At 32.0% G+C, this 24634-nt stretch overlaps 2 protein-coding genes across 8 annotated transcripts in view; one reads left to right on the plus strand and one right to left on the minus strand.

Annotated features, from left to right (window-relative positions):
• Positions 1-24634, minus strand: part of LOC127701296 (beta-catenin-like protein 1) — a 370618-nt gene that overhangs the window by 10391 nt on the left and 335593 nt on the right. The gene's annotated exons all lie outside the window — the stretch shown is intronic.
• On the plus strand, positions 447-24217 carry LOC127701273 (uncharacterized). 7 transcript variants are annotated; one of them, XM_052205116.1, is made up of 10 exons: positions 1683-1940; positions 2669-2760; positions 3841-4306; positions 4619-4854; positions 6009-6149; positions 8841-8918; positions 9868-11038; positions 12839-13341; positions 16534-16588; positions 21775-24217. In XM_052205116.1, exons 2-10 carry the CDS (start codon positions 2743-2745, stop codon positions 22170-22172), a joined length of 3066 nt encoding a protein of 1021 aa, XP_052061076.1. In that variant the 5' UTR covers positions 1683-1940; positions 2669-2742; the 3' UTR covers positions 22173-24217. The 7 variants fall into 7 exon arrangements, with proteins under 7 accessions (XP_052061080.1, XP_052061075.1, XP_052061074.1 ...); XM_052205120.1 differs by lacking the exons at positions 1683-1940; positions 2669-2760 and adding an exon at positions 447-817 and having other exon boundaries at positions 13001-13341; XM_052205115.1 differs by lacking the exons at positions 1683-1940; positions 2669-2760 and adding an exon at positions 448-817 and having other exon boundaries at positions 4670-4854.

Here is a 24634-nt window from a genome sequence, read left to right on the forward strand (position 1 = left end):
TCATATTAGAATAACCTCAAGAGATAGGGGTAGCGCCCCAACTCTCCCATCACTGCTAGGTTAGTTGATCTTCTAGGTACCTGTAGAGAATATTTACAAAATTTAACATGTAATTTTTCAATAACTAGATCTTTGCACATCTGGAAAAAATAGTTATCCCCTTTTGATTGTAATTTATTTGAAGAGAATTGGCCCCAAATTTCGGAGCCATTTAATAAAATTGGCTTCAGTATGTGGTCAAAAAGATTTAAAAGTGTTTTATTATTAGGTTTAAAATGAGTAAAATATCTTTTTAATTTAAAAAGAGCTTTTTAATGCTTTATTTTATAGATTGAACTTAGCATCTGTAAACACATGCTTGAAGGTTTATTTTTTATTACATATTTGAATTAATTAAGTGAAAAATAGCTTGTATGGCAAATTTTCGTAAAAAAAAAATCATCGTGGTATCAAAACTGTATCGTTTGCCTTTAAAGGGTTTAGACTATTAGACTATGCTATTACAAAAATTAAAAAAAAAATTTTGTCCTATTTTTGTATTTCGCGCTGAAATTATGCGCATGCGATGTTTCAATAGTATATTCATGTGCGAGTGGACTTTTTTCTTTAATATTGTCCATACGGGTTGCCTATAACGTGCAGAGAAAACTGACATATAGAGTAATAAGACATTAAAATTTTTCTTGAGTTGAAAACTGAAGTCATTTCAAAAATATGTTCCTTATTTTTATTTATGATTCCACGACCGATTTACATCAAACCCACGAATTTTCGTCGCCATATTGAGTCAAAACAAGGAACAACAAGAACTTCCACGGTAACTAAAAGAAAACTGAAACATTTTCATTGCTGTCTGCTCTTTGGATGCTCTTTTGTTGGTGTTTCGAGCAGCTGTTGGTTATCAACGATAACCAGACACCTGCCGGTGACACAAAACACTATGAAGGTGGCGCTGACCATCAGGGTGGCGCTGTACTGAAGCTATTGCAGCGACCCCCAAGTTACTTTCGTTTTATCTTCTTTTCCTTTGATTTTGTAATATTTCAGGGAACATTCATCATACAGATGCCATATGTTTTAACAAAATCGACTCAGTTTATTCTTGAAAAATTGTTGAATTAATTCAATCACTTATGACACCCTTCAAACGTCAAACAGTTCATATTTTTTTCTAAAGTATTTTCACAACTTATAATATCCAACTACTTTTGGTTCATCATAACAAATGGACAAAAATGGCTGGATTTACACCTCTAAAACTACTCTGAGTACAGACTAACCTGTGCAGTTGGGAAAGTTTTAAGGTCTGGCATCCACTAGATATATAAAAGTTAAATGCATTTTGTGTTTCAGAAAGATAAAATCTTTTTGGGATTTTGATTAGCATTTTTTTTCGTTCCTGCAAGAGGTGTAAAAATAAGCAAACACCCGAATTGTATTTGATACTGTCCACTCAGTTAAACCCTTTAACTCACCTATAGTTGTGTAGATATCCATTGTCTGTCTATTATCCATGCCAATCAAGTACAATACAGTTGTTACCTGAGAGGGAGCATCTCAAAGTTGTACCCAACTTAGTTTATTTTTACACATTCTGCAGGACCGAAAAAAAAAACCCATCAAAATCCCAAAAAGATTTTATCTTTCTGAAACACAAAATGCATTTAACTTTTATTTATCTAGTGGATGCCAGACCTAAAAACTTTTCCAACTGCACAGGTTAGTCTGTACTCCGAGCAGTTTTTGAGGTCTAAACACAGCCATTTTTGCCATTTGTTATGATGAACCTTAAATAACGCCATGATCCAATCCCTCATATCAACGGGTTGATTGGTCGCAACACGCCAACTATCTTATAAACAGAGCGCGGGTTTCTATATATGTGTAAAAAAATCGTTTGCAGCAGGGAATCAAATTGATATTTTAAATGACCCTAAATGGTAAAACATTTAGCCTTCATATAGTTGGGGTTAACTTAGTACAGTGGTAATGATTGGTTGGGTCATAAAATGTATTTAAAAGTTTGGTCTATATTTACTTTAAGGCATCTTGTACCTCAGGGTTATGGTTCCCTGAAGGGTAAGGGTTGTGTATGTGTTTGTTTAAATTTAGTGTAATAAATAATGGTTAAGGCTAATATTATGGTTAGGTGTAAAGTACTGTATCCTTTACTTAGTATAGCCATATATGGACAGGGTCCAATACTTTAAATGGGAGCCAAACATTGCTGAATTTGAACACATTAACACATGTAACATTAATTTATTATGAAAATAGGAGTCCACCTGCAGCAATCTAATTAATAAAACTGGCATTACACATCAAACTTTTAACAAGGATATTTATAGTATCCAAATATTAAATTCCTTGTGTTTAAGTTATTATTTATGAAGCAAGTGATTTATGAATCAACCTTCATATCTTTCTATTTGGTTTAACAATGTTTAATAGTCTTACTGATAAAATTATAATAATACTGTCGTTAATTACTGGCAATATACTGCATCTCATGATGATCTGGATTTTTTTAGGATAAAGCTTAACACCCATTCTCAAATTAATAGTTTGAAGCAATACTAAAATGTCTCTTTTCTGATTTAATTTCTAAACCGGGTTCTGTCCCAACTTTTGGACTTTTCTTAAGATTTTGTCTTCCTGTTCTGGTTAGGATGTTGCTGTATTGTGATGTACCAATAAATCTTGTACATCAATCAATATGAGAAGATATGATGGTATGATGGTATGATTTCATATCAGCAGGTTAGCAAGCATTCATTGATGTGGTATGATAAATGTATGGTATTTTTTGTGCTTGTTATTTGGTTATCTGTCAAAACATAATTTAAGAATTTACTTTTAGTGCTTTTTCTGTACTAAATTGTTTTATGTTCCTTTATATACAATTGTACCTTTTATAAATCTACTGACCAAACTGAAATTTAATGAGGCAGGTTTGAGATCTTAAAAGAAACGAGTTTAACCTCGCCATATAATTATTCATGTGTCTGTCCCAAGTAAGGATCCTCCGCAGTGTTGTTTTTGTTATTTAGAGAATTTGGTGTTGATGAAAGATGAAAGCACTTCTGTGTTGACATGAATTATCATTGATATGGTCATAATTATAAATTAACTATTTACAAAACTTTACATTTTTGAAATACTCAGGCTTTTCTACCTCAGGAGCTGTATTTGGCAAAACTATTAGGAATTTTTGGTCCTCAATGCTCTTCAACTTCGTACTTTATTTGGCCTTTTTAACATTTTTTTGATTCGAGCGTCACTGATGAGTCTTTTGTAGACGAAACGCGCGTCTGGTGCAAATACAAAATTTCAATCCTGGTATCTATGATGAGTTTATTTAATAGTGTCTGTTGAATAATCATAACTTATTAAGATTGTATCATTTAGAGCTTTACATACATGACATATTGTATAGATGTCAGCCTACATTGTACATTCATTTTGGTCTACCATTTAAGTATACTCTACTGATAAAAGCAAAAACAAAAATTTAATTATGTATATTGAATGCTAAATGTCTTTCATTTACATTGTGCAAAGCTCCTAAAAGATGCATGTTTAGGGTAATGAATATCATAGTCTATATCTTCTTCAAACAAGTGTATTAGATAGGAATAAAACCGTTGGGAAAAACTGTCATTGTTTTTCACTGTTGTATGTGATCTTCATTGTTGAAGAGATCCACAAAATGTTTCAACCTACAAACAGTCAAACACGCACCTTTTAAAAAAAATGTGTACTTCAATGTTTTCTAATTATATAACATTAAAATCTTCATTGTTGACATTGATCTTTTTGAAAGTATTAAATTCATTTCAGAATGTTTATTTTGAAGAAAATGATATGGATTCCCTAGAGGTGAATTCTATAAAACAAGACCTCAATGAACAAGATACTGAATTAACAAGTGGGGATGGATGCAACAAACTGGCAGATAATTCCAATCTAGTGGCTGATTCACAAAACCATGACGATGACTCAGACTTAAAGCACCTGGTTGATGACAGAGAAAGTCCTGTAATAATAAGAGATGAAACTATTGTTCAGCTTCAAAATCATGGTCCTAATGTACCTACTTCTATCCAATCCAGTCCTGACCAGCTGAATGACCTTCAGAGTTACCTTGTGACCTTCAACAAGGAAATAGGTCATGGAGGGCAGCCAACAGGTTACAGCATAGGAGAAATACACGTAGATACTAGTAATTTACAAAGTTCAGCAAGACCTGTTTTATACAGTGATGGTCAGATAATAAATGTTTCTACAAGTCTACATTCTAGCCAAGGTACAGTAATTCTCATAAGTTCAGAATAAACATTTGAAAAACAGAAAAAAAAAATACACTTGATTTAGTGTCACACCCATCAGTAATACAGCATTTCAGTTCATTTATAAAAAAAACCTTATTTGTGCTTAGTACTGTTGAACTTGAAATGATTCTTCGAAAAAACACAACACCCCCTCTTTTTCAGATAGACAAAAGATAAGATTTATAAAAAGTTTTTTACTATTACTTATAGGTAGTATTTTTAGAAGTCTTTCAGGTTTAAAGTCTTTATAATATCAGCTATCTGTATTTGGCTTTATATTAATTCAGGGCTGTCCAGTATAAGTGATGATAGTAAAGTAGAAATTTCTATGACAACAGATAACCTTGACCCTCAGAGTCAGACTTTGAAGTTAGCAGAAGCTCTGTCTAACAGTGGTGCACTTCTACAACAATCTGACAGTGTTATCAGTCAAAGTGTGTTATCTCCCTTGTCACATTCACCAGATCAGCAGAGAACTGTTGTTTTACAAGGATTACCAGGGGCTCCAGGAACTTTGGTACAGGTGAGCTAAAGGGGTGTTCCTTATTATCATTTTGATATTTAAGGAAACACAATGATATATTGTAATAATTTCTTTGATTATGTTAAGACAATAAAACATACAAAATATACGCATCAATAAAATAAAAGTTCACAATTTACCCTAAATTTCTACAATAATTTTCATTTTTCAATTGAAAGAAGACAATTTATAACATATGAAGAACAGAAAATGTCTTGAAAGTGTGACTTATTAAAAGTATTATTGGCTAGGAAAATCCGTGAAAAATTAATCTTTATGAAATTAAAGCATCCTTTCTACTGATAAATATTTTGATGTATATCAGACTCATACAAATTAAATTGTTTAGATGTAGATTTATTGTATGGCCATCTTAACTTTGTTTATATACCTTATTCTCTGACCAGTATTTGGTATTTGTCAAAGTTTTAATGCTCCTGTTACGAACATTTTCCAAACAAAATACATTTTGTACATGTACAATGTACAAGGTATCTGATATAGATGTATAAAATTTTATTTATTATGAATTGGTGTCAAAGTATTAATAATATTAATAATAATAATGAAATTTAATAAAGCACCCTATATAGAAAACAAAAATTACTCTAAGGGGCATTGCATGCAGCATGGTAATTAAAACAAATCAGAAAGGGAAAAAACACAAAACATACAATATATCAGATGCAAAAACTGAAATAAAAATACAACAAAAATGCCTACTATAAAAAAGGTCAATACGGAAATACATATAAAACAAAATAATAAAGTGTAACACACTTGTTGTCTAAAAATCGTAGGGACTTGCATTGTCTCAAACTGTTTGGGAGATTGTTCCAAGGAAATGCCGCTTCATAATAAAATTGTCTTTCAATGTACGTCTTTGTCTGTACTTCTGGAATGGTAGGTAGTTGTGTAGAGCCTGAATAGAGAGATAGTGTAGGTTGACTAGTTCCTGAATGTAAGCAGGGCTGATGCCATTCAAAGCACAGTTAACATAGATAAGTATTTTGTATTGTGGTCTGTATTGGACGTGCAACATATGTAAATAGTATTGCAAAAATAAAAAGAATTGATTTATTAAATATGTATATACTGAACCATAATAACTGCTTATAATGTTATTGATGTGTAAGTTTTAATTATAATTACAGGTAAATGTACCAGGAAAGAAAGTTTTACCAGTTGTCTCCCTTGATGGTAAAGAACAGATGCAGGTGTCAATGGATTCCATGACAACAGTTATTCCCCAGATAATTCATGTGTCTCAGCCATCAGAAATATTACAAACAGGGGTATGATGATGGAATTTTTTGCTTTTTATAAGGAATTTTAATAGTTTATGGCCTGAAGGTTTTTCTAAATACCTTAAAGAGTTTCATACTCTTTTCTATTAAGATGAGAAAAAAGACTGATGGAGATTTTTGTTTTATGACTTAGATATCTGCTTAATATATTCATATCTTATCTCATGTATTGCATTATTTTACTCCTGGCACAATGTACTTATCTCCTTGACCATTAATCCTGTATGAATAAGTCTATTTTAGACCTATTATAGTTTTATTTTTTATCAATTTCTTCTTGTTAATCTGGATTTTTCGTATATTTTTCACATCAGTTTTTCACCTTAAATTTTTATGTACCTGTACTGTTAATTCAGAATTTATTGGAAACATTTATTATTACCATTTTGACAAGACCAACCAAAATTTGAGATTACTTATTGTGATTTCAGGAAAATCTGCATACAGATAGATGTATCAGATATCCTATTACTGCAATACTCACAATGTCGTATAATTTGCACTAATAAAAACCTCGCAATGATTTCAGAATTTACAGTAGTTAATTAGAATCACAACTTTATAAGTAGTACTATACAATCCAACTAATCTAACTGATGCCTGACTCTGTATCAAATTGTTGGCAAATCATTCTAAATATAATTTTTACATTCAAGTTAAAAGACAAGTTTTTTAATTTTTCTTCCAGTGACTGTATTATTTCAAAGACATATGTGATAATATATCAAAACAATTGCTGAATTTGATATTTCAAAAATGGTTCAACCATAAATATTATTATCAAGATAAAATGACAAAGAGTTTTTTTGTCTGTTAGAGTTTACCAGAAACTGTTTCAGAAACTCCTCTTGTTATTTATATATATTTTGTGTCTGTCATACTTGTAATGCTTCACAACCTTAACAAACTTGCAGACATTCAGGCTGATGTGTGTAACAGATGCAATATATCAAAAACAAACAAAATCTTGCACAATAAGTTTGATTAAAAATTTGTCATACAAAAAATGTCTGGAAATACTCAAAATGTGGGATTTTACAGGATTTAGTCATCAGACCCTTGCCTATTTTCTTCAGAAGTGAACCTTTATTTTTTTAAATGATTAATGAACTTAATATGGAAGTCTTTATCTCAAAGTCCCCCCCTCCTCCTCCTTTTCAATTTTTTCTCCCCTAAAAGCTGTTGTGTATCATATGAATTTTTTTTATAAAAAGCATGTGTTTGTTTATTTATAAAATGTAGAGTGCACAAGCTACCTACCTTGTTTACCTTGTAGCTTCATTAATTCATCAATCATTTGATTTATTTTAATGAAGATCGCAAGATTTTTTTTTTTTTTATAAATTCATGATTACACTGCTAAAAAGGAAGATAATATATTGTAAACCAACTTGTTTTCACTGAAACATGTGAAACTTCATGTTAAGCCTGTTTCTAGCCGATTTCACAGTGATTTATATTCATGATTTGCTAATTTTTATGATGTATTTATATAAAAGTAGATCTAAGTATTACATTTTTATACGCCCGTTTACGGGACGTATTATGGTATACCGTTGACCGTCCGTCTGTCTGTCCGTCCGTCGTCAACATGTCGGACATTAACTCAAAAACGCTTTTACCAATATGCATGAAACTTTGGTGAATTGTTTATATCTATTGACATGAGCTCCCTTTCGTTTTTTATAAATTTTGGATTTACTGTTTCCGAATTTTGGAGTTTTATTCATTAAAAAAGGGGGGATTTTCCAGTTTTCGGACAATAACTCAAAAACAATTTCACCAATTTGCAAGAAACTTTGGTGAATTGTTTAATGCTATCGACATGAGCTCCCTTTTGATTTTTATAAATTTTAGACTATACGTTTCTGATTTATGGGGTTTTATTCGTTACAAAAAGGGGGATTTTCCAGTTTTTCGGACAATAACTCAAAAATGCTTTCAGCATTTTTTATGAAACTTTGGTAAATTGTTTATATCTATTGTTGTAAGCTCCCTTTTGATTTTTATAAATTTTAGATTTTATGTTTCTGAGTTACAAGATTTTATTCATAAAAAAGGGGTGATTTTCAAGTTTTTGGACAATATCCTTAAAGTGCTTAGAGCAGTTTTCATTAAACTTTGATGACTGATTTATATCTATTAAGATAACCTCCCTTTAGTTTGTTTTATAAATTTCTAATATAACATTGAGAAGTTATTGAATTTTATTTGTTTATAGTCTGACAACATTTACTAGTATTGCGCAACAGCACAGTGTATTGCACAACAGAAAGAAATCTTTAATTGAATATAAATTCAATTCATATAACCAATTTCAAGTTCTTTGACTACATTTATTCAGAAACCTATAATATGTCAAATATTTAATTACAATCCAAATTCAGACCTGTATCAAGCTTGAATATTGTGTCCATTTTTGCCCCAACTGTTCAGGGTTGGACCTCTGAGGGCGTATCCAGCTGCGCTCAGCGAAGCAGTTTATTGCAATTTATATTCTCGTTATTTTTTTTCTTGCCAAAATTAATTGCTCTCTAAAATAAGTTGGTTTCACAATACCTTAAAACTACAACATTCCACTTTGGAAGATTGAAAGGTTGACCTCTTTGTCCTTGTTAATTATGTGAAAAACCTTGTCTGAAAAAAAATTAAATTAAAATCTGTCATTTTATCTTTCAGATAGAGGCTATGAAAACTGATGTGATTACCACAGTAGCTTCAAATTCAGCTGGAATGGGATCACTACAAGGAATTCAGGTACTAATGATTGAAACTGAAAATTTGTTCTGGTCAGCATATTGATATTACCTATTTTCCCAATAAAACATGAAAAGGATAACATGAATCACCAAAAATAGTGGACAGTACAACAGAACACGATGTCTACCAACACCAGCTTACAGAAAAGATGTACAAAGAAAACAACTGATGAACAACACATGGTTGAGCTGACTAACATACAAAAAAGGGTGGGGTTAAACCGGTTTGTCAAACACGCTTTGAAAAACCTGCAGTACTAGCCTGTTTTGGAAAAAAGCAGTCATATTAGCTGTGTTTTATATGACATTATCCACTATGTAATACATGTAGAATTTTCAGAAAAAAAACATAAGGCTAAAAAACATATACTTGTTTCTTGCCTCCAGGCACAAAAAATATAGGGTAGATGGGTATGTTAAATGATTTAATTTTTTCTTTTTAATTTTACATAGGCTATTTAGGGAAATGTTCTGGACATAAATGGTGCTTAACTAAAAAAGTTAGTTTTTAACAAGCTTCATAACCAAAATTGTCCATAAAAAGTGTTAAGAGTAGGCATGAAAATTTATGGTAAGTAGGAAGGCAGAAAACAAGTACTTTTTTCTCGACCTAATCCTAACTTTATCACTGCTGAAACTGGTGAAAAGTACTGTTGATTGACAGCTTATATGTTAAATTAATATTTATTTTGCATTACTTCTGTTGTTTGGTTGCTGTCTCATTTATTGTTACGATTTATCACCTTTTATTCATACATTACTATAAGAAACAATAAAGTATGTTTCTTGTCTGTTTTTGTAAGAAAATTGATAAATATGATGCAATACCCTCACTCCTGCATCATTTTTAATGCTTGAAAATTTATCTGAAAAAACAGATAATGTATGCTTGTATGACCTAAAACATGTACAAAACCTTTTATTCTTCTTTTATTTCTATCACATAGATTGGCCAGGCAGATATAACCAATGCTCAGTTGATAGCCTTACAGAATGCAGAGAGTGCCAATACACAGTTAGTAACAGTAAATACTCCACAGGAGATCCAGTTGATGGGAACTAGTGATACAGAGACGGGGTCAAGTACTAATTTCCAAACTGTTTCAATTGTACCTACATCAGTGGATCAGGGCGGTGAGATGAATTATGTTTTGATCGTTTCACAACCAGATGGAGAAAAAGAAGGAGGCTCTCCAAAACAGTTTGCCTTGGATATGGGAATGTTTCAACCAGTCTTTGATTTCAAAGAGGGACAAAATATGGTTGAAGAAGTTGTTGATGATGATGGAACCACAAGAAAAATAATACGGGTGAATTCGATGAATCCTAAAAAGTTTGACATGATTCCGTCCCCAGTTACACAGCTGCAATGTCATTATTGTAGCTACACTGCTCCAAAACGTTACCTAATGATGCGTCATATGAAAACACACTCTGAAGACAGACCTTATCAATGTAATCTTTGTGAGAAGAGTTTTAAAACACATGCATCTCTTCAAAACCATGTGAATACACATACTGGAGTTAGGCCACATAAATGTAAGGACTGTGAAATGGCATTCACTACATCTGGGGAACTCGTCAGACATATTCGTTACAAACACACATTTGAAAAACCACACAAATGTACAGAATGTGATTATGCTAGTGTTGAACTAAGTAAACTTAAACGGCACATGAGATCACACACTGGCGAAAGACCTTATCAATGCCCACACTGCCCGTATGCGAGCCCTGACACATACAAGCTAAAGCGCCATCTAAGAATTCATACTGGTGAGAAACCCTATGAATGTGATGTGTGTCATGCTCGTTTCACACAGAGTAACAGTCTGAAGGCACACAAACTTATACACTCTGGTTTAAAGCCTGTTTTCCAGTGTGAACTTTGTCCAACAACATGTGGCAGAAAAACTGATCTAAAAATTCACATGATGAAATTACACAGTAATGACAAACCTGTAGACTGTAAGAAATGTGGCATGGTTTTTCAAGATCGTTACAGCTTTAAGTTACATTTGAAAACTCATGATGGCGAGAAATGTTTCAAATGTGATCAGTGTGAATATGCTGCTTTATCACAACGTCATTTGGAAAGTCATTTATTAACACATACAGGTAAGGGGAGGTAATTCTTATTAGAAAACCATATCAATAAAATTAATTTTGTTTTGAAGCAGAATAACACACTGCACATGTATTGAATAGCTACTTTAATTGGATTCATGCACAAGTTTTCTTTTGTCAGAAACACCAAAAGCCATAAATATATCGGGCATTTGAATATTAAATGCTTTTAGCAGGCAAGACAAGACAAGACAAGACAAGAGTTGAAGCTTTTTTAAAGTATGAATGCATGGTATATATAAAATTACTGTTTGAAACAAAGGATGCTTTGAGAAAAGTTTAATTTTGGGGTTTATTTTTTTGAATTGCACCAACCATAAGCAAATATACCTACATGTACATAGTGGCATTTCTCTTGCTTTAAGGTGGGCATACATGTATCTGAACACATTCCATGGAAACAAGTTAACTTTTACATCATTTGGTCTCTGGTGGAGAGCTGCCTCATTAGCAATCATACCACATCTTTTTTTATGTTTAAAAATATCAAATTATTTTCTCAACCTACATCTATACTTTAATAAAGGGCAATTTTCTATTTACCTAGGTTTTTATGTGTTTGGTAATGTACATTATATATAAGTATTTGTTTGTTATTTTCACTGTTTAAACAGTTTTATTAATGCAAGTTTCATAGTTTGATGGGCAACATTTTATGACAGATATTTTAACATTTTTTCCACAAAAATTAAAAAAGGCAAAATTTCGACAAAATGGCTCAAAACATTTATTATGTTTTGTCAGCTTGATATGTTATTTTTTATTTGAGAAATTTATATATTTTTATTCACTTTATGAAAAAAAAAAAAACAGTAGTTAAGAAAATAAAAAGTACCAGTAGCAAAATGAACTGTGAAGCTTGGTTTTGATTTGAAATGTTATAAATATTTGTGTTATTTGTTATATATTTTAAAATATATTTTAACATTATATGTTTACCTACAGTGTAATGACTTCATGTACAATGTATGTTAAATGTTACTGATAATTTACTGTATTACAACAATAGTAGAAGGTCATTATGCAGAGTTCTTGAAATATTATTTTCCCTGGTGGTCCTTGAAGAAAACCTGCCGGTCCTCACTATTATTTCTATTGCAAAATACCAAAATTGTGTCGGTCCTTTTGGAAAATTTTGGGTTTTCAAAATCTTCAGACCACCATTTTTCAAGAACTCTGATTATGATATCTTTTGGACACAGTTTCATGCTTATTTTTTTTTTTAAATGTTGAGTTAATTTCTTACCTTACTCTGAATTTAAAAGTGAGTGTCCTCAATTTATGGTGAGAATACTTCTTTACAAGGTATATGAAAAATTAATTCATTAAAAGTTTGTTATTTTAACTGCTACACCTTCATAATCTGTCAGTTTATTTGGTAGATTCATTTTTTGAATGAATTGAGCCATATAATGGAAAGAGGAATGTCTTGAAATTCACTGTTAGTAATTATCATGATTATCCTAGTAAAGTTATATATAGTAGCAATGTATTTGAATTTGATTTTTTTTCAGGAATGTTAGTATACTGTAGAAAAGTGTGTGGTCAAATTTTTATTGATTTGGCTCAAACATTGATTTCCAAGGGATTATTTTTTGTGCTTCCCAGTTGAAAAAAAGCATTTTTTTATAAAGTTTAATTTCAATACATGTACCTATTCCACAAATAAACAAAATTCGGATTTCTGCTTTTACAGAAATAATTGTAGACTTCATTATTGTAATATTAATAGATAAAAGTAGTTTATCAGTTCATAAAAATTTAAGAATGCCCTGTTATTGTCTTTTTCAGGAGAAAAACCTTTTGAATGTGACGACTGTGAACAAACATTTAGACAAAAACAGCTTCTTAAGCGTCACAAAAATTTGTACCACACACCTGACTACAGCCGACCAGAACCAAAAGAGAAAACTTATGAATGTAATTTATGTGATAAATCTTTTGCAAATAAAGGTAATTTGTTACGTCACATGCAGAACCACGATCCAGAATACTGGAACAAGAAGTTAGGAGACGGTGGAAATGTTGCCTTGTCAACAGATGATCTGATCCAAGGGTCATTACTCAATGACATGAGAGAAGGGAAATTAGGTTCGGCCCCCAAAGTTGTGATTGTCCATCCAAATGGTAGTGTAGAGGAGGTTACCAACAGATTACAGAATTTGGTTGCTGAGAAACAGATGGAAGAAATGATGGTTGAGGTTGTACAGGATGACGGTAGTCCAACAGCCGTATCTACTCATAGTTTAGAGGAGGCTATTAGATCTCAAGTAGAGGCTGCAATACAGTCACATGTAAATATGCATTGTATTTTATGTAGTACTTTTTAAGTACATGGCTCCTCTTCAAATTAAGGTGGTACCTAACAATTTGGTTATATTATATTTCTATTGTTTAATTTGCTCAAGCAGCTGGGCATATGGTTTGTGTGTTCATCCATCTGTCTTTTTGTCCTGCTCCATGAATGTGGAAGGGTGTGGGTTCAATCCCAACCAAGGTAAACCAGTAACTTAAAAACTGGTAAGCTTTGAGTAAGAATAATGTGTCTGGGTAGGGTGACATGTCTTCCTGGGGACTCAGCATGTTGGTGTAGTACAAAACTTGGTTCATATTCATCACATTGACATTTCTCATCCTGATATGCATGTAATATTTGCCACTGGATAATAAACATTCATCCATCCATCCTAAAAGAATATTCAATAGCCAAAATTGCAGCTTTCAAAATTTAAGTTCTGTTAAGAAGATGCTATATTTTCATAATGCTGTTACAAATAATTGGATATTATAAATCACAATATGTATTTTATGTTAATCCAAAATATATTAAGAATAGCTTCAAATAATTTTTTTTGGCTGTGTTTGACCGTCAATTGCATAAACCACCAAATTTTGAATAGACTATTTTTGTTTATTTTAAGTTCCACTTTGAAATTATATTGCATTACAATTGAAAATAAAATGCTTCGCTGAGCGCAGCCTGATATGACCACAGAGGTCGAACCCTGAACAGTTGGGGCAAATTTGGACACAATATTCAAGCTTGATACTGTCTGAATTTGGATTGTGATCAAATTTTTGACATAATATAGGTTTCTGACACAAAATAAATGTCGTCATGGATTTTATAAATCCATTGCGCAATACTGTGCAATTGAAGATTTCTTCTTGAAACTTTTCAAAAATTCGAAATTTTAAAAATTTAGATAAAAAAAATATGAATCCCTTAAAAAAATTGGGGAAAAAAAAACCCCCCACCCCCAAACTTTTTGAAACCCCCCCTTGGAGCAATAACCCCAAAACTCAATCCCAGCCTTTCCTTTGTAGTATGGAACCTTGTAGTACAATTTTAGAAAGATCCATACACTTACACACAAGTTATTGTCTGGAAACGAGAAAAATGCTTGTTTTTGGCCCCTTTTATACGACCGCAAAAATTAAAAAATTTTTGGTCGTATATTGGTATGACGTTGGCGTCGTCGTCGACGTCCGGCGTCGTCCAAAGACACATTGGTTTTCGCACTGTAACTTTAGTTTAAGTGAATGGATCTCCATGAAATTTTACCATAAGGTTCAATACCACGAAAGGAAGGTTGGGATTGATTATGGGGGTTATGGTACCAAAAGTTAAGGAATTAGGGGCCAAAAAGGGGCCAAAAATAAGCATTTTTGTAACTTCCAGACAATAACTTGTGTGTAAGTGTATGGATCTCTCTGACATTGTACCACAAGGTTCCATATCACAAAGGGAAGGCTGTAATTGATTTTGTGGGTAATTGCCTCAAAATTTTAGGAATAAGGGCCAAAAAAGGGGCAAAAAACAAGCATTTTTCTAGTTTCATGACAATAACTTGTGTGTAAGTGTTTGGATATTTCTGAAATTGTACTACAAGGTTCCATATCACAAAGGGAAAGCTGGAATTGAGTTTGGGGGTAATTGCCCGAAAAGTTTAGGAATTGGGGGCCAAAAAGGGGCCAAAAATAAGCATTTTTCTAGTTTCCAGACAATAACTTGTGTTCAAGTGTATGGATCTCTCTGAAATTGTACTGCAAGGTACCATACCACAAAGGGAAGGATGGAATTGAGTTTGGGGGTGATGAATCATAAGGGGGTTCAAAAAATTTGGGGGGGGGGGTATTTTTTTTTTTTTTCTTTTTTTTTCTTTTTTTCCTTTTTTTTTTCTTTTAAAATTTTCCTTTTGAAGTTGGTTATTTCTGATTTATATTTAAAAGCAAATAATAATGATATGGTAGGAGATACACACCAAACAGGATGTGTAAATTATTATATAATAAGTATTGTGCAATAGCAAGAAATTTTCAATTGCACAGTATTGCACAATAGCAAGAAATCTTCAATTGCACAGTATTGCGCAATAGCAAGAAATCTTCAATTGCACAGTATTGCGCAATAGCAAGAAATATCCAATAGCACAATATTGCGCAATAGCAAGAAATTGTCAATTGTACAGTATTGCGCAATAGCAAGAAATATTCAATTGCACAGTATTGTGCAAAAGAAGATACTTCGTATAAATTGCTTATTTCTTGATCAATTTCAATGGGGTTTTATTCTTGAATTCTTGGGGTTCTTTAATATGCTGAATCTAACCGTGTATTAAGTTTTTGGATTTTGGGCCCCGTTTTTAAATTGGTCCACATTGAGGTCCAAAGGGTCCAAAATTTAACTTTGTTTGATTTCATAATTCTTGGGGTTCTTTGATATGCTGAATCTAACCATGTATTTAGATTTTGGATATTGGACCATAATAGGTGAAAGTCAATTTAAAATTTTTAAGTTCTTAGACCACATTCATTCTGTGTCAGAAACCTATGCTGTGTCAAATATTTAATCACAATCCAAATTCAGAGCTGTATCAAGCTTGAATGTTGTATCCATACTTGCCCCAACTGTTCAGGGTTCGACCTCTGTGGTCGTATCAAGCTGCGCCCTGCGGAGCATTTTATTGGCCCTTAATTCCTAAACTGTTGGCCCCCATAACCCCTTAAATGAATCCCAACCTTCTACTTGTGGTATTAAACATTGTGGTACAATTTCAGAGCAATCGAAATACTTTTACACAAGTTATTATCCTGAAACTAGAAAAATGCTTGTTTTGGGCCCCTAATTACTAAACGGTTAGGACCATCACCCCCAAAATCAATCCCAACCTTCGTTTTGTGGTATTGAACCTTCTGAAAAAATTTCATAGAGATCCATTCACTTAAACTAAAACCAATGTGTCTTCGGACAACGACGCAGACGACGATGGTGACTCAGACGACATACGATCCAAAAAAATCCAAAAAAAATTTTTGCGGTGGTATAATGAGGTGGAATTTTTATATTATTTCATAAATCTAAATTATATTCAATCTTTAATATGAAATTTCTAAATAATAACATACATTTGTAAATATCAGTAGAAAATGTAAATAAAACCCTTAGTAATAAATTATCAAGTTTTTTCTGTTTCCATTTGCAGGCTTTAAAGGCATTAGAGATAGCTAAAACAAACAGTGGAGATGACTCAGCCACAGGTAAAAAAGGGGGAGAGTAGTTCTGGAGGAAAAGGGGGGGATCAAAAACCATGAGATAAAGAAAAAACAGACAGCACCCATTGCCAAAAGATAAAACAAAAAAAAGATATAAATACAAAATCCACAAAACACTACACAGATCTGGAGTGACATGATGGACCCACAAAAAACGAGAACTGAAATCAGGTGCTCTGGGAGGGTCAGCTGTTCCTGCTCCACTTGTAACAACTTAGTAACACCCCTAACAGTGAAACTATTAAAATATGTTCATATTTGGTGTTTAAGCATTATATAATAAAAATATTTGCTGTTGAACCCTAAGACATCACCAAGTTCATAAACTATCCATATATGTAAATTCTCTAACATTACAACTTCACTGGATGTGAAAATTTAAAATGAAATCAAAGGATAAACAAGGTTGGTGGAAACAATACAGACATTGTGAGTGTACAGCCAAGTTACCGTTCATGCTTTAACATACATGTACATGAATTGGGGACATTCATGAATAAATGAACTGAGTGACTGGCTTAAACAATAATAAACCTATTTTATCTTTACCATTAGTTAAAATGTTTGAGAAATAGATAGTAAATATTAGGTTGTAGAAATTGGTACCAGAAATAAAATTATGGGTCAGATTTCTACCAGTAAAAAAAATAACAAAATTCACTTCAATCTCTGACCAATATATAACAGAAACCTTCAAATTGTGTATACCTTCAATTTCTATACATGTATTTCCAGTCCTAAAAATTTGATGGATATACAGTATTATTTAAAACTGATTTTTAGTAGCATGCTCTTTTTAATATTCAATTTCACAAAATGTTAGACATGACACTTGCATTTTAGATTTTATAACTATCTTTTAATTATATACAAGTAACAGTGGACTTGCTGTATATGTGTTGCCATAGGGCAGTGCAGATTTTTATGGTTGATTTTTATACGCCCGTTTACGGGACGTATTATGGTATACCGTCTGTCCGTCCGTCCGTCTGTCCGTCCGTCGTCAACATGTCGGACATTAACTCAATAATTAACCAATTTGCATAAAACTTTGGTGAATTGTTTGTATCTATTGACGTGAGCTCCCTTTCGTTTTTTATAAATTTTAGATTTTACGTTTCCGAGTTATGGGGTTTTATTCATTAAAAAAAGGGGGATTTTCCAGTTTTCGGACAATAACTCAAGAATGCTTTCACCAACTTGCAAGAAATTGTGGTGAATTGTTTATATCTATTGACATGAGCTCCCTTTCAATTTTTATGTATTTTAGATTTTACGTTTCCGAGTTACAGGGTTTTATTCATAAAAAAAGGGGGATTTTCCAGTTTTCGTACAAAAAATCAAAAATGCTTTCAGCAGTTAGTATGAAACTTTGGTGAATTGTTTATATCTATTGATGTAAGCTCCCTTTACATTTTCATAAATTTCTAATATGACATTGAGAATTAATTGAACTTTATTTGTTTATAGTCTGACAACAGATTTACTAAGTATTGCACAACAGCACAGTGTATTGCACAACAGCAAGAAATCTTTAATTGAATATAAATTCAATTCATATAACCAATTTCAAGTTCTTTGACTACATTTATTCAGAAACCTATAATATGTCAAATATTTAATACAATCCAAATTCAGACCTGTATCAAGCTTGAATATTGTGTCCATTTTTGCCCCAACTGTTCAGGGTTGGACCTCTGCGGGCGTATCCAGCTGCGCTCAGCGAAGCAGTTTTTATACGACCGCAAAAAAATTTTGTGGTCGTATATTGGTATGACGTTGGCGTCGTCGTCCGAATACACAATGGTTTTCGCACTCTAACTTTAGTTTAAGTGAATGGATCTCTATGAAATTTTACCATAAGGTTCAATACCACAATAGGAAGGTGGGGATTGATTTTGGGGGTTATGGTACCAACAGTTAAATAATTAGGGGCCAAAAAGGGGCCGAAAATAAGCATTTTTGTAACTTCCAGACATAACTTGTGTGTTATTGTATGGATCTCTTTGACATTGTACTACAAGATTCCATATCACAAAGGGTCGATGATGGGATTGATTTTGGGGTTAATTTCCTCGAAATTTTAGGAATAAGGGGCCAAAAGGGGGCAAAAAACAAGCATTTTTCTAGTTTCATGACAATAACTTGTGTGTAAGTGTATGGATCTTTCTGAAATTTTACTACAAGGTTCCATTTCGCAAAGGGAAAGCTGGAATTGAGTTTTGTGGTAATTGCCCAAAACGTTTAGTAATAAGGGGCCTAAAAAGGGGTGAAAAATAAGCATTTTTTAGTTTCTAGACAATAACTTGTGTTCAAGTGTATGGATCTCTCTAAAATTGTATTACAAGGTACCATACCACAAAGGCAAGGCTGTTATTGAGCTTGGTTTGGGGGGGAAGGGGGGGTGATGAATCATAGGGGGGGGGGGGTCAAAAAAGGGGTAATTATTTTTTTTCGTTTAAGGAATAAGGGGAAAAAAGGTTAAAAAACTAGGGTTTCCATTTTAATAGACAAATAATTGAGTAAAGAACATTATTTAAAAGCAGTGTAAGGTTGGTAATTCAAACTCATTTAAATATCTCACCTGCACTATGTTTGAATTATGTAAATTGGAAATTTGCCAATTATTTTAGGATAATAAACTTCATTGGAAATTTGCCAATTTTATATTGGAAATTTACCAATAGTTTGTTTATTTTTAGCTATGACTATGATGTCATTTTCTATTTAATTTTAAGGTTACAAATTAATTTCAGTTTTAAATATTATTGTAAAATGTTTGCCCAAAACATTTATTAATAAGTGGCCAAAAAAGGGGGCAAAAATAAGCATTTTTTTAGTTTCCAGACATTAACTTGTGTTCAAGTGTATGGATTTCTCTGAAATTGTACTTAAAGGTACCATACCACAAAGGGAAGTGGGTCAAAAAATTTTGGGGGGGGGGGGGATTTTTTTTCCTTTTTTTTTTCTTTAAAATTTTCCATTTTAAGTTGGTTAATTCTGATCACAAAGAGAAAGTTGGAATTGAGTTTGGGGGATAATTGCTCAAATGTTTAGGAATAAGGGGCTAAAAAAGGGGTTAAAAATAAGCATTTTTTTTTAGTTTCCAACAATTAATTGTGTTTAAGTAATTGGATCTCTGTGAAATTGTACTGCAAGGTACCATACCACAAACTGAAGGCTGGGATTGAGTTTGGGGGGGGCGTGATGTGTGAAAATTTTCCACTTAAAGTTGGTTAATTATTTCTGATTTAGATATAAAAGCAAATAATAATGATGTGGTTTGATTTTATCAAAAACTTAAATTGAAGTTATGTATATTGTAAATTTAGGTTACATTGGAATTTAAGAATTGGCTTTGGGGTAGGGTTATGGCTCAAACCTTTAAATAATAAGGGAAAAAAAGGTGAAAAAACAAGGGTTTCCAGGTTAATAGACAAATAAGTACAAAACATTATTTAAAAGCAGTGTAAGGTTGGTAATTCAAACTCATTTAAATATCTCACTTACACTGTTTTTAAATTATGTAAATTGGAAATTTGCCAATAATTTTATTGTTAATAAATGCATTGGAAATTTGCCAACAATTTTAGTATAATAAACTTCATTGGAAATTTGCCAATATAAAATTTTGCTGATGAAGGTTTTTTGTTTACCTTTAGCCTTGACTATGAAGTCATTTTCTATTTTTATAGCCTTATGATGTAGTTGAATTATTTAATACTTTTATGATGTGTTTAAATGGGGTTTTATGGTTGCAAATTTATTGTTTTAGTTTAATAAACTCCATTTAAAATTTGGTAATAAAAAAAATTTTTGTTTATTTTTAGCTATGATTATGATGTCATTTTCTATTTTACTTTTATGGTTGCAAAGAAATTTTTATTTTTAGATATTACTGTTAAATGATGCTGATTAAGGTTTTTGCTATGTTTAGCCATGACTATGATGTCATTTTCTATTTTAATATCTGTCATGATGTATTTAAATGGGCTTTTATGGTTACAAAGGAATTTTATTTTTAGATATTACTGTAAAATGTTGCTGATTAAGGATTTTGTTTATTTTTAGCCATGACTATGATGTCATTTTCTATTTTAATACCTTTATTATGTAATTTCCATTTTTAGATATTACTGTTAAATGATGCTGATTGAGGGTTTGAATGCTGGGATTGATTTTGGGGGTAATTGCCTCCAAATTTTAGGAATTAGGGGGCAAAAAACAAGCATTTTTCTAGTTTCATGACAATAACTTGTGTGTAAGTGTATGGATATTTATGAAATTGTACTACAAGGTTCCATATCACAAAGGGAAAGCTGGAATTGAGTTTGGGGGTACTTGCCCAAAACGTTTAGGAATAAGGGGCCAAAAATAAGCATTTTTCTAGTTTCCAGACAATAACTTGTGTTCAAGTGTATGGATCTCTCTGAAATTGTACTGCAAGGTACCATACCACAAAGGGAAGGCTGGGATTGTTTTTGGGGGTAATTGTCTCAAAATGTTAGGAATTAGGGGCCATAAAGGGGCAAAAAAACAAGCATTTTTCTAGTTTCATGACAATAACTTGTGTGTAAGTGTATGGATCTTTATGACATTGTACTGCAAGGTTCCATATCACAAAGGGAAAGCTTGGTTTGAGTTTGGGGGTAATTGCCCTAAACTTTTAGGAATTTGGGGCCAAAAAGGTGCAAAAAACCCAAGCATTTTTCTAGTTTCCAGACAATAATTTGTGTTCAAGTGTATGGATCTCTCTGAAATTGTACTGCAAGGTACCATACCACAAAGGGAAGGCTGGGATTGAGTTTGGGGGTGATGAATCATAAGGGGGTTTCAAAAAATTGGGGGGGGGGGATTTTTTTTTCATTTTTTTTCTTTAAAATTTTCCATTTTAAATTGGTTATTTCTGATTTATATATAAAAGCAAATAATAATGATATGGTTTGAATAGGTAAATTAAAAAATTTTAAGTTCTTAGACTACTTTCATTCTGTGTGAGAAACCTATGCTGTGTCAAATATTTAATTACAATCCAAATTCAGTGCTGTATCAAGCTTGAATGTTGTGTCCATACTTGCCCCAACTGTTCAGGGTTCGACCTCTGCGGTCGTATCAAGCTGCGCCCCAGCGGAGCATTTTATTTTATGTTTGTGTTATTTCATCTATTACAGACAACTTAACCATTGATCTAGATAGACCAACTCACACAGTGACAGGTCAGCCAAAACAAACATTCAGTAGACAGGAACTTGAAATGGAAACAGAAAGTAGTCCTGGTTCCAATAATGGGTGCATTACACTTGATACCAGTCAGACAGGATGGGACACTGAACACATGAATAAAATTCCTGATCATATTGTTATCGTCAAACCAAAAGATAAAAGGGGGGTGCTGAAAATTGTATCCGAAACAAATCAAGATATAGATGAAAGTAAAGAGAGTAAAGGAGGTTTGATTGGAGGGGTGGGGATAGATGAAGACAATATTAGTGCAGATTTGAATGATCAAAGTGTTTTACCTGTTCAACTGGACCATGAAATGGAAAATGGCGATAATACTCAGTCTTAGATCTATGTTACAGTTTTTTGTTTAATTATAAATTTATTTTAAATGTTTTGTTAATTTATATTAGTTTATTGTTATAATTTGAAAATTTATTGGTCCTTTGTATAAAATCATGCAACCAAGTAGGCAGAAGTAAACTTTTACTTACTGTAAAAACCAACTTATTTTCTGGCTGACTTTGCAGTGATTTTCTTTCTTGATGACTTTTCAACCATTTAATTTTGCTGTTTTCAAACTTTGTTGGTGTATTCGTATAATAGAAGATCAAAGATTGCCATACTATAAACCAACTTATTTGAGCAGTTACCTTATTTTTGTTTAGTGAACTTACGTCCCTTCTAGCATACCTCTTGGTGATTTCTTTTCTTTGTTGATGTACAAACTATATAAGATAAGATCATATATAGATTGAAAAATTCACAAAGAATTATAGTCATGTTACTTTTTCTACTCGCGAAAGCCGCTTGAATGAATCACTAATAATAAATAGCATTTTAATTTCCCTATTTTGACCCCAAAGTTTGCACTGATAATGTTTTGAATTTACAATTTAAAAAAAAAAAAAAACACTGACTCTTTGCTATATTTCTCTGGGGTTTCAGTGAAGAAGATTGTTGAATTTGGAATATCATCATTCATGGTATTTTTCTTGTTAACAGTCTCAAAAGACATATATTTGTTTGGTTTACCGTTCAATGATATATTTTCAAGTTATGTTTCTACTTGCAAAAGTCGTGTAGATAAACATTTTGCAAAAAAATAGTTGATTAACGATATTTAAGGCATAAATCATGCAAACAGCATTTTAAATATGGTAGAAAATGTTAAATTTCTCTCTTGATTCTTATTTAAATCATGAATTTGATCAAATGAAATAAGGAATTATGTTTTTTTTAATCCTGTAAAATAATCACTTAATGATAAATCAGTCAGAACAATATAGCAATAAGTCTACTTTTGAATTTCTATGAAAAGGTGCCTTTTTTAACCTTTTTGGTGAATCTTACATTAAATATATATTATAAAGCATGATATTTTTTATCACAGAGTTTCAAAATTAACCTGATGTATAGTTGTAAGACATGAATAAATGAAAACTTGAAAGGCAGGCAGGCAAACAAACTGATTGATTACAAATAAAAGTGACGAAAATATAGCTTAAGCACAATACTTACCCAAGAAGGAATTACCCCCTTCCCCCTTTTTCCATCGGCTAATGGGTTTCATGGCTTTTCCTCTCAAAGTAAATTACAGTTTTGGAGGGGGAACAATTATTTCCGGAAGTTTTTATGTTGCCAGACAGCATCCTGTTATCGATGCATAGCCATCACTACAACAGCCTTACATCATTGTACGCATCACACTTTGTGTTTATCTAAAACTAAAACAGCTTGACAGAATTCAACCAAACTTGCAGTTTTTTTTTTACAGGACATGAAGTTATGCACTTGCTATTTTGAATTTGTTTTGATCTAAGTGATTTAGGGGTGTTCCCATACCAAAAAATGGACTTTTTATATCAGTTTGTTAAACCACAACTCCTTGAAAACCAAACAGCTTGATAGAATTCAATGACACTTGCACAGATTCTTTCATAGGGAATGAAGTTGTGTACCTACTATTTTAATTTTCTTATCCGAGTAACCACCACACATACATAAAATATACTACTGGCCCACAAACTGAAAAATGGCACATGTCACTATTACAATTCTGGTCAAATTGCTATGTTAAAATAACAAAGGTTGTAAAAAACTTGTCCAAGATTTAGATTGCTCATCTAAACTGATTTTTTTCTAGTATTAGAAATTTCTGAAATTTGAATGACCAGAAATTAATTTATAGGGTTCTTAGTGTTAAAGACACATAACCTCCTATATTAAACATGCTGTTGTATCAAAACTCAAAGAGAACAAAAATAAAGTATATTAGTTAATATACTGAATACTGTATATTAAACAATAATTTGTGTTTATATGTATAAAAGAACTTTTTCAATGTTTCTTTATTGTCAGATATTTAAAAAAATAAATGTAAAAACTTTAGAATTAGTTAATTCTTGGCCACATACTTGTATAACTATAGCATGCCAAATTAATTAATGTTTGCATACGTTTTGCAAAAGTCACCTTTGGTATGTACCAGAATGCAGAACAATCTATTTTAATTCGACAGCAATAGCATTAAGTCATATGTCGCATAATAAAAAATCTAGACAATCCATATTTCATACATAGAAGGCATAAGTCAATGTAAAGATAATGTGGTTACATCAAATTTTTAGTTACTATAAGTTAATGGTCAAATTATATGTTTGGCCTAAATAATCATTTCAAGGTGTATATAGATATAAGAAGATGTGGTATGAGTGCCAATGAGACAACTCTCCATCCAAGTCAAAATTTATAGAAGTAAACCATTATAGGTCACAGTACGGTCTTCAACACGGAGCCTTGGCTCACACT

The sequence above is a fragment of the Mytilus californianus genome, unplaced genomic scaffold, assembly GCF_021869535.1.
Source record: "Mytilus californianus isolate M0D057914Y unplaced genomic scaffold, xbMytCali1.0.p SCAF_5, whole genome shotgun sequence".
Lineage (NCBI taxonomy): Eukaryota > Metazoa > Mollusca > Bivalvia > Mytilida > Mytilidae > Mytilus > Mytilus californianus.

Coding starts and splice junctions, on each gene's coding strand:
- LOC127701273 (XM_052205114.1), top strand. CDS start 734: ATGATTCCACGACCGATTTACATCAAACCCACGAATTTTCGTCGCCAT. Junction 4,307..4,618: donor AAGTCTACATTCTAGCCAAG/GTACAGTAATTC, acceptor ATATTAATTCAG/GGCTGTCCAGTATAAGTGAT. Junction 4,855..6,008: donor CTCCAGGAACTTTGGTACAG/GTGAGCTAAAGG, acceptor TTATAATTACAG/GTAAATGTACCAGGAAAGAA.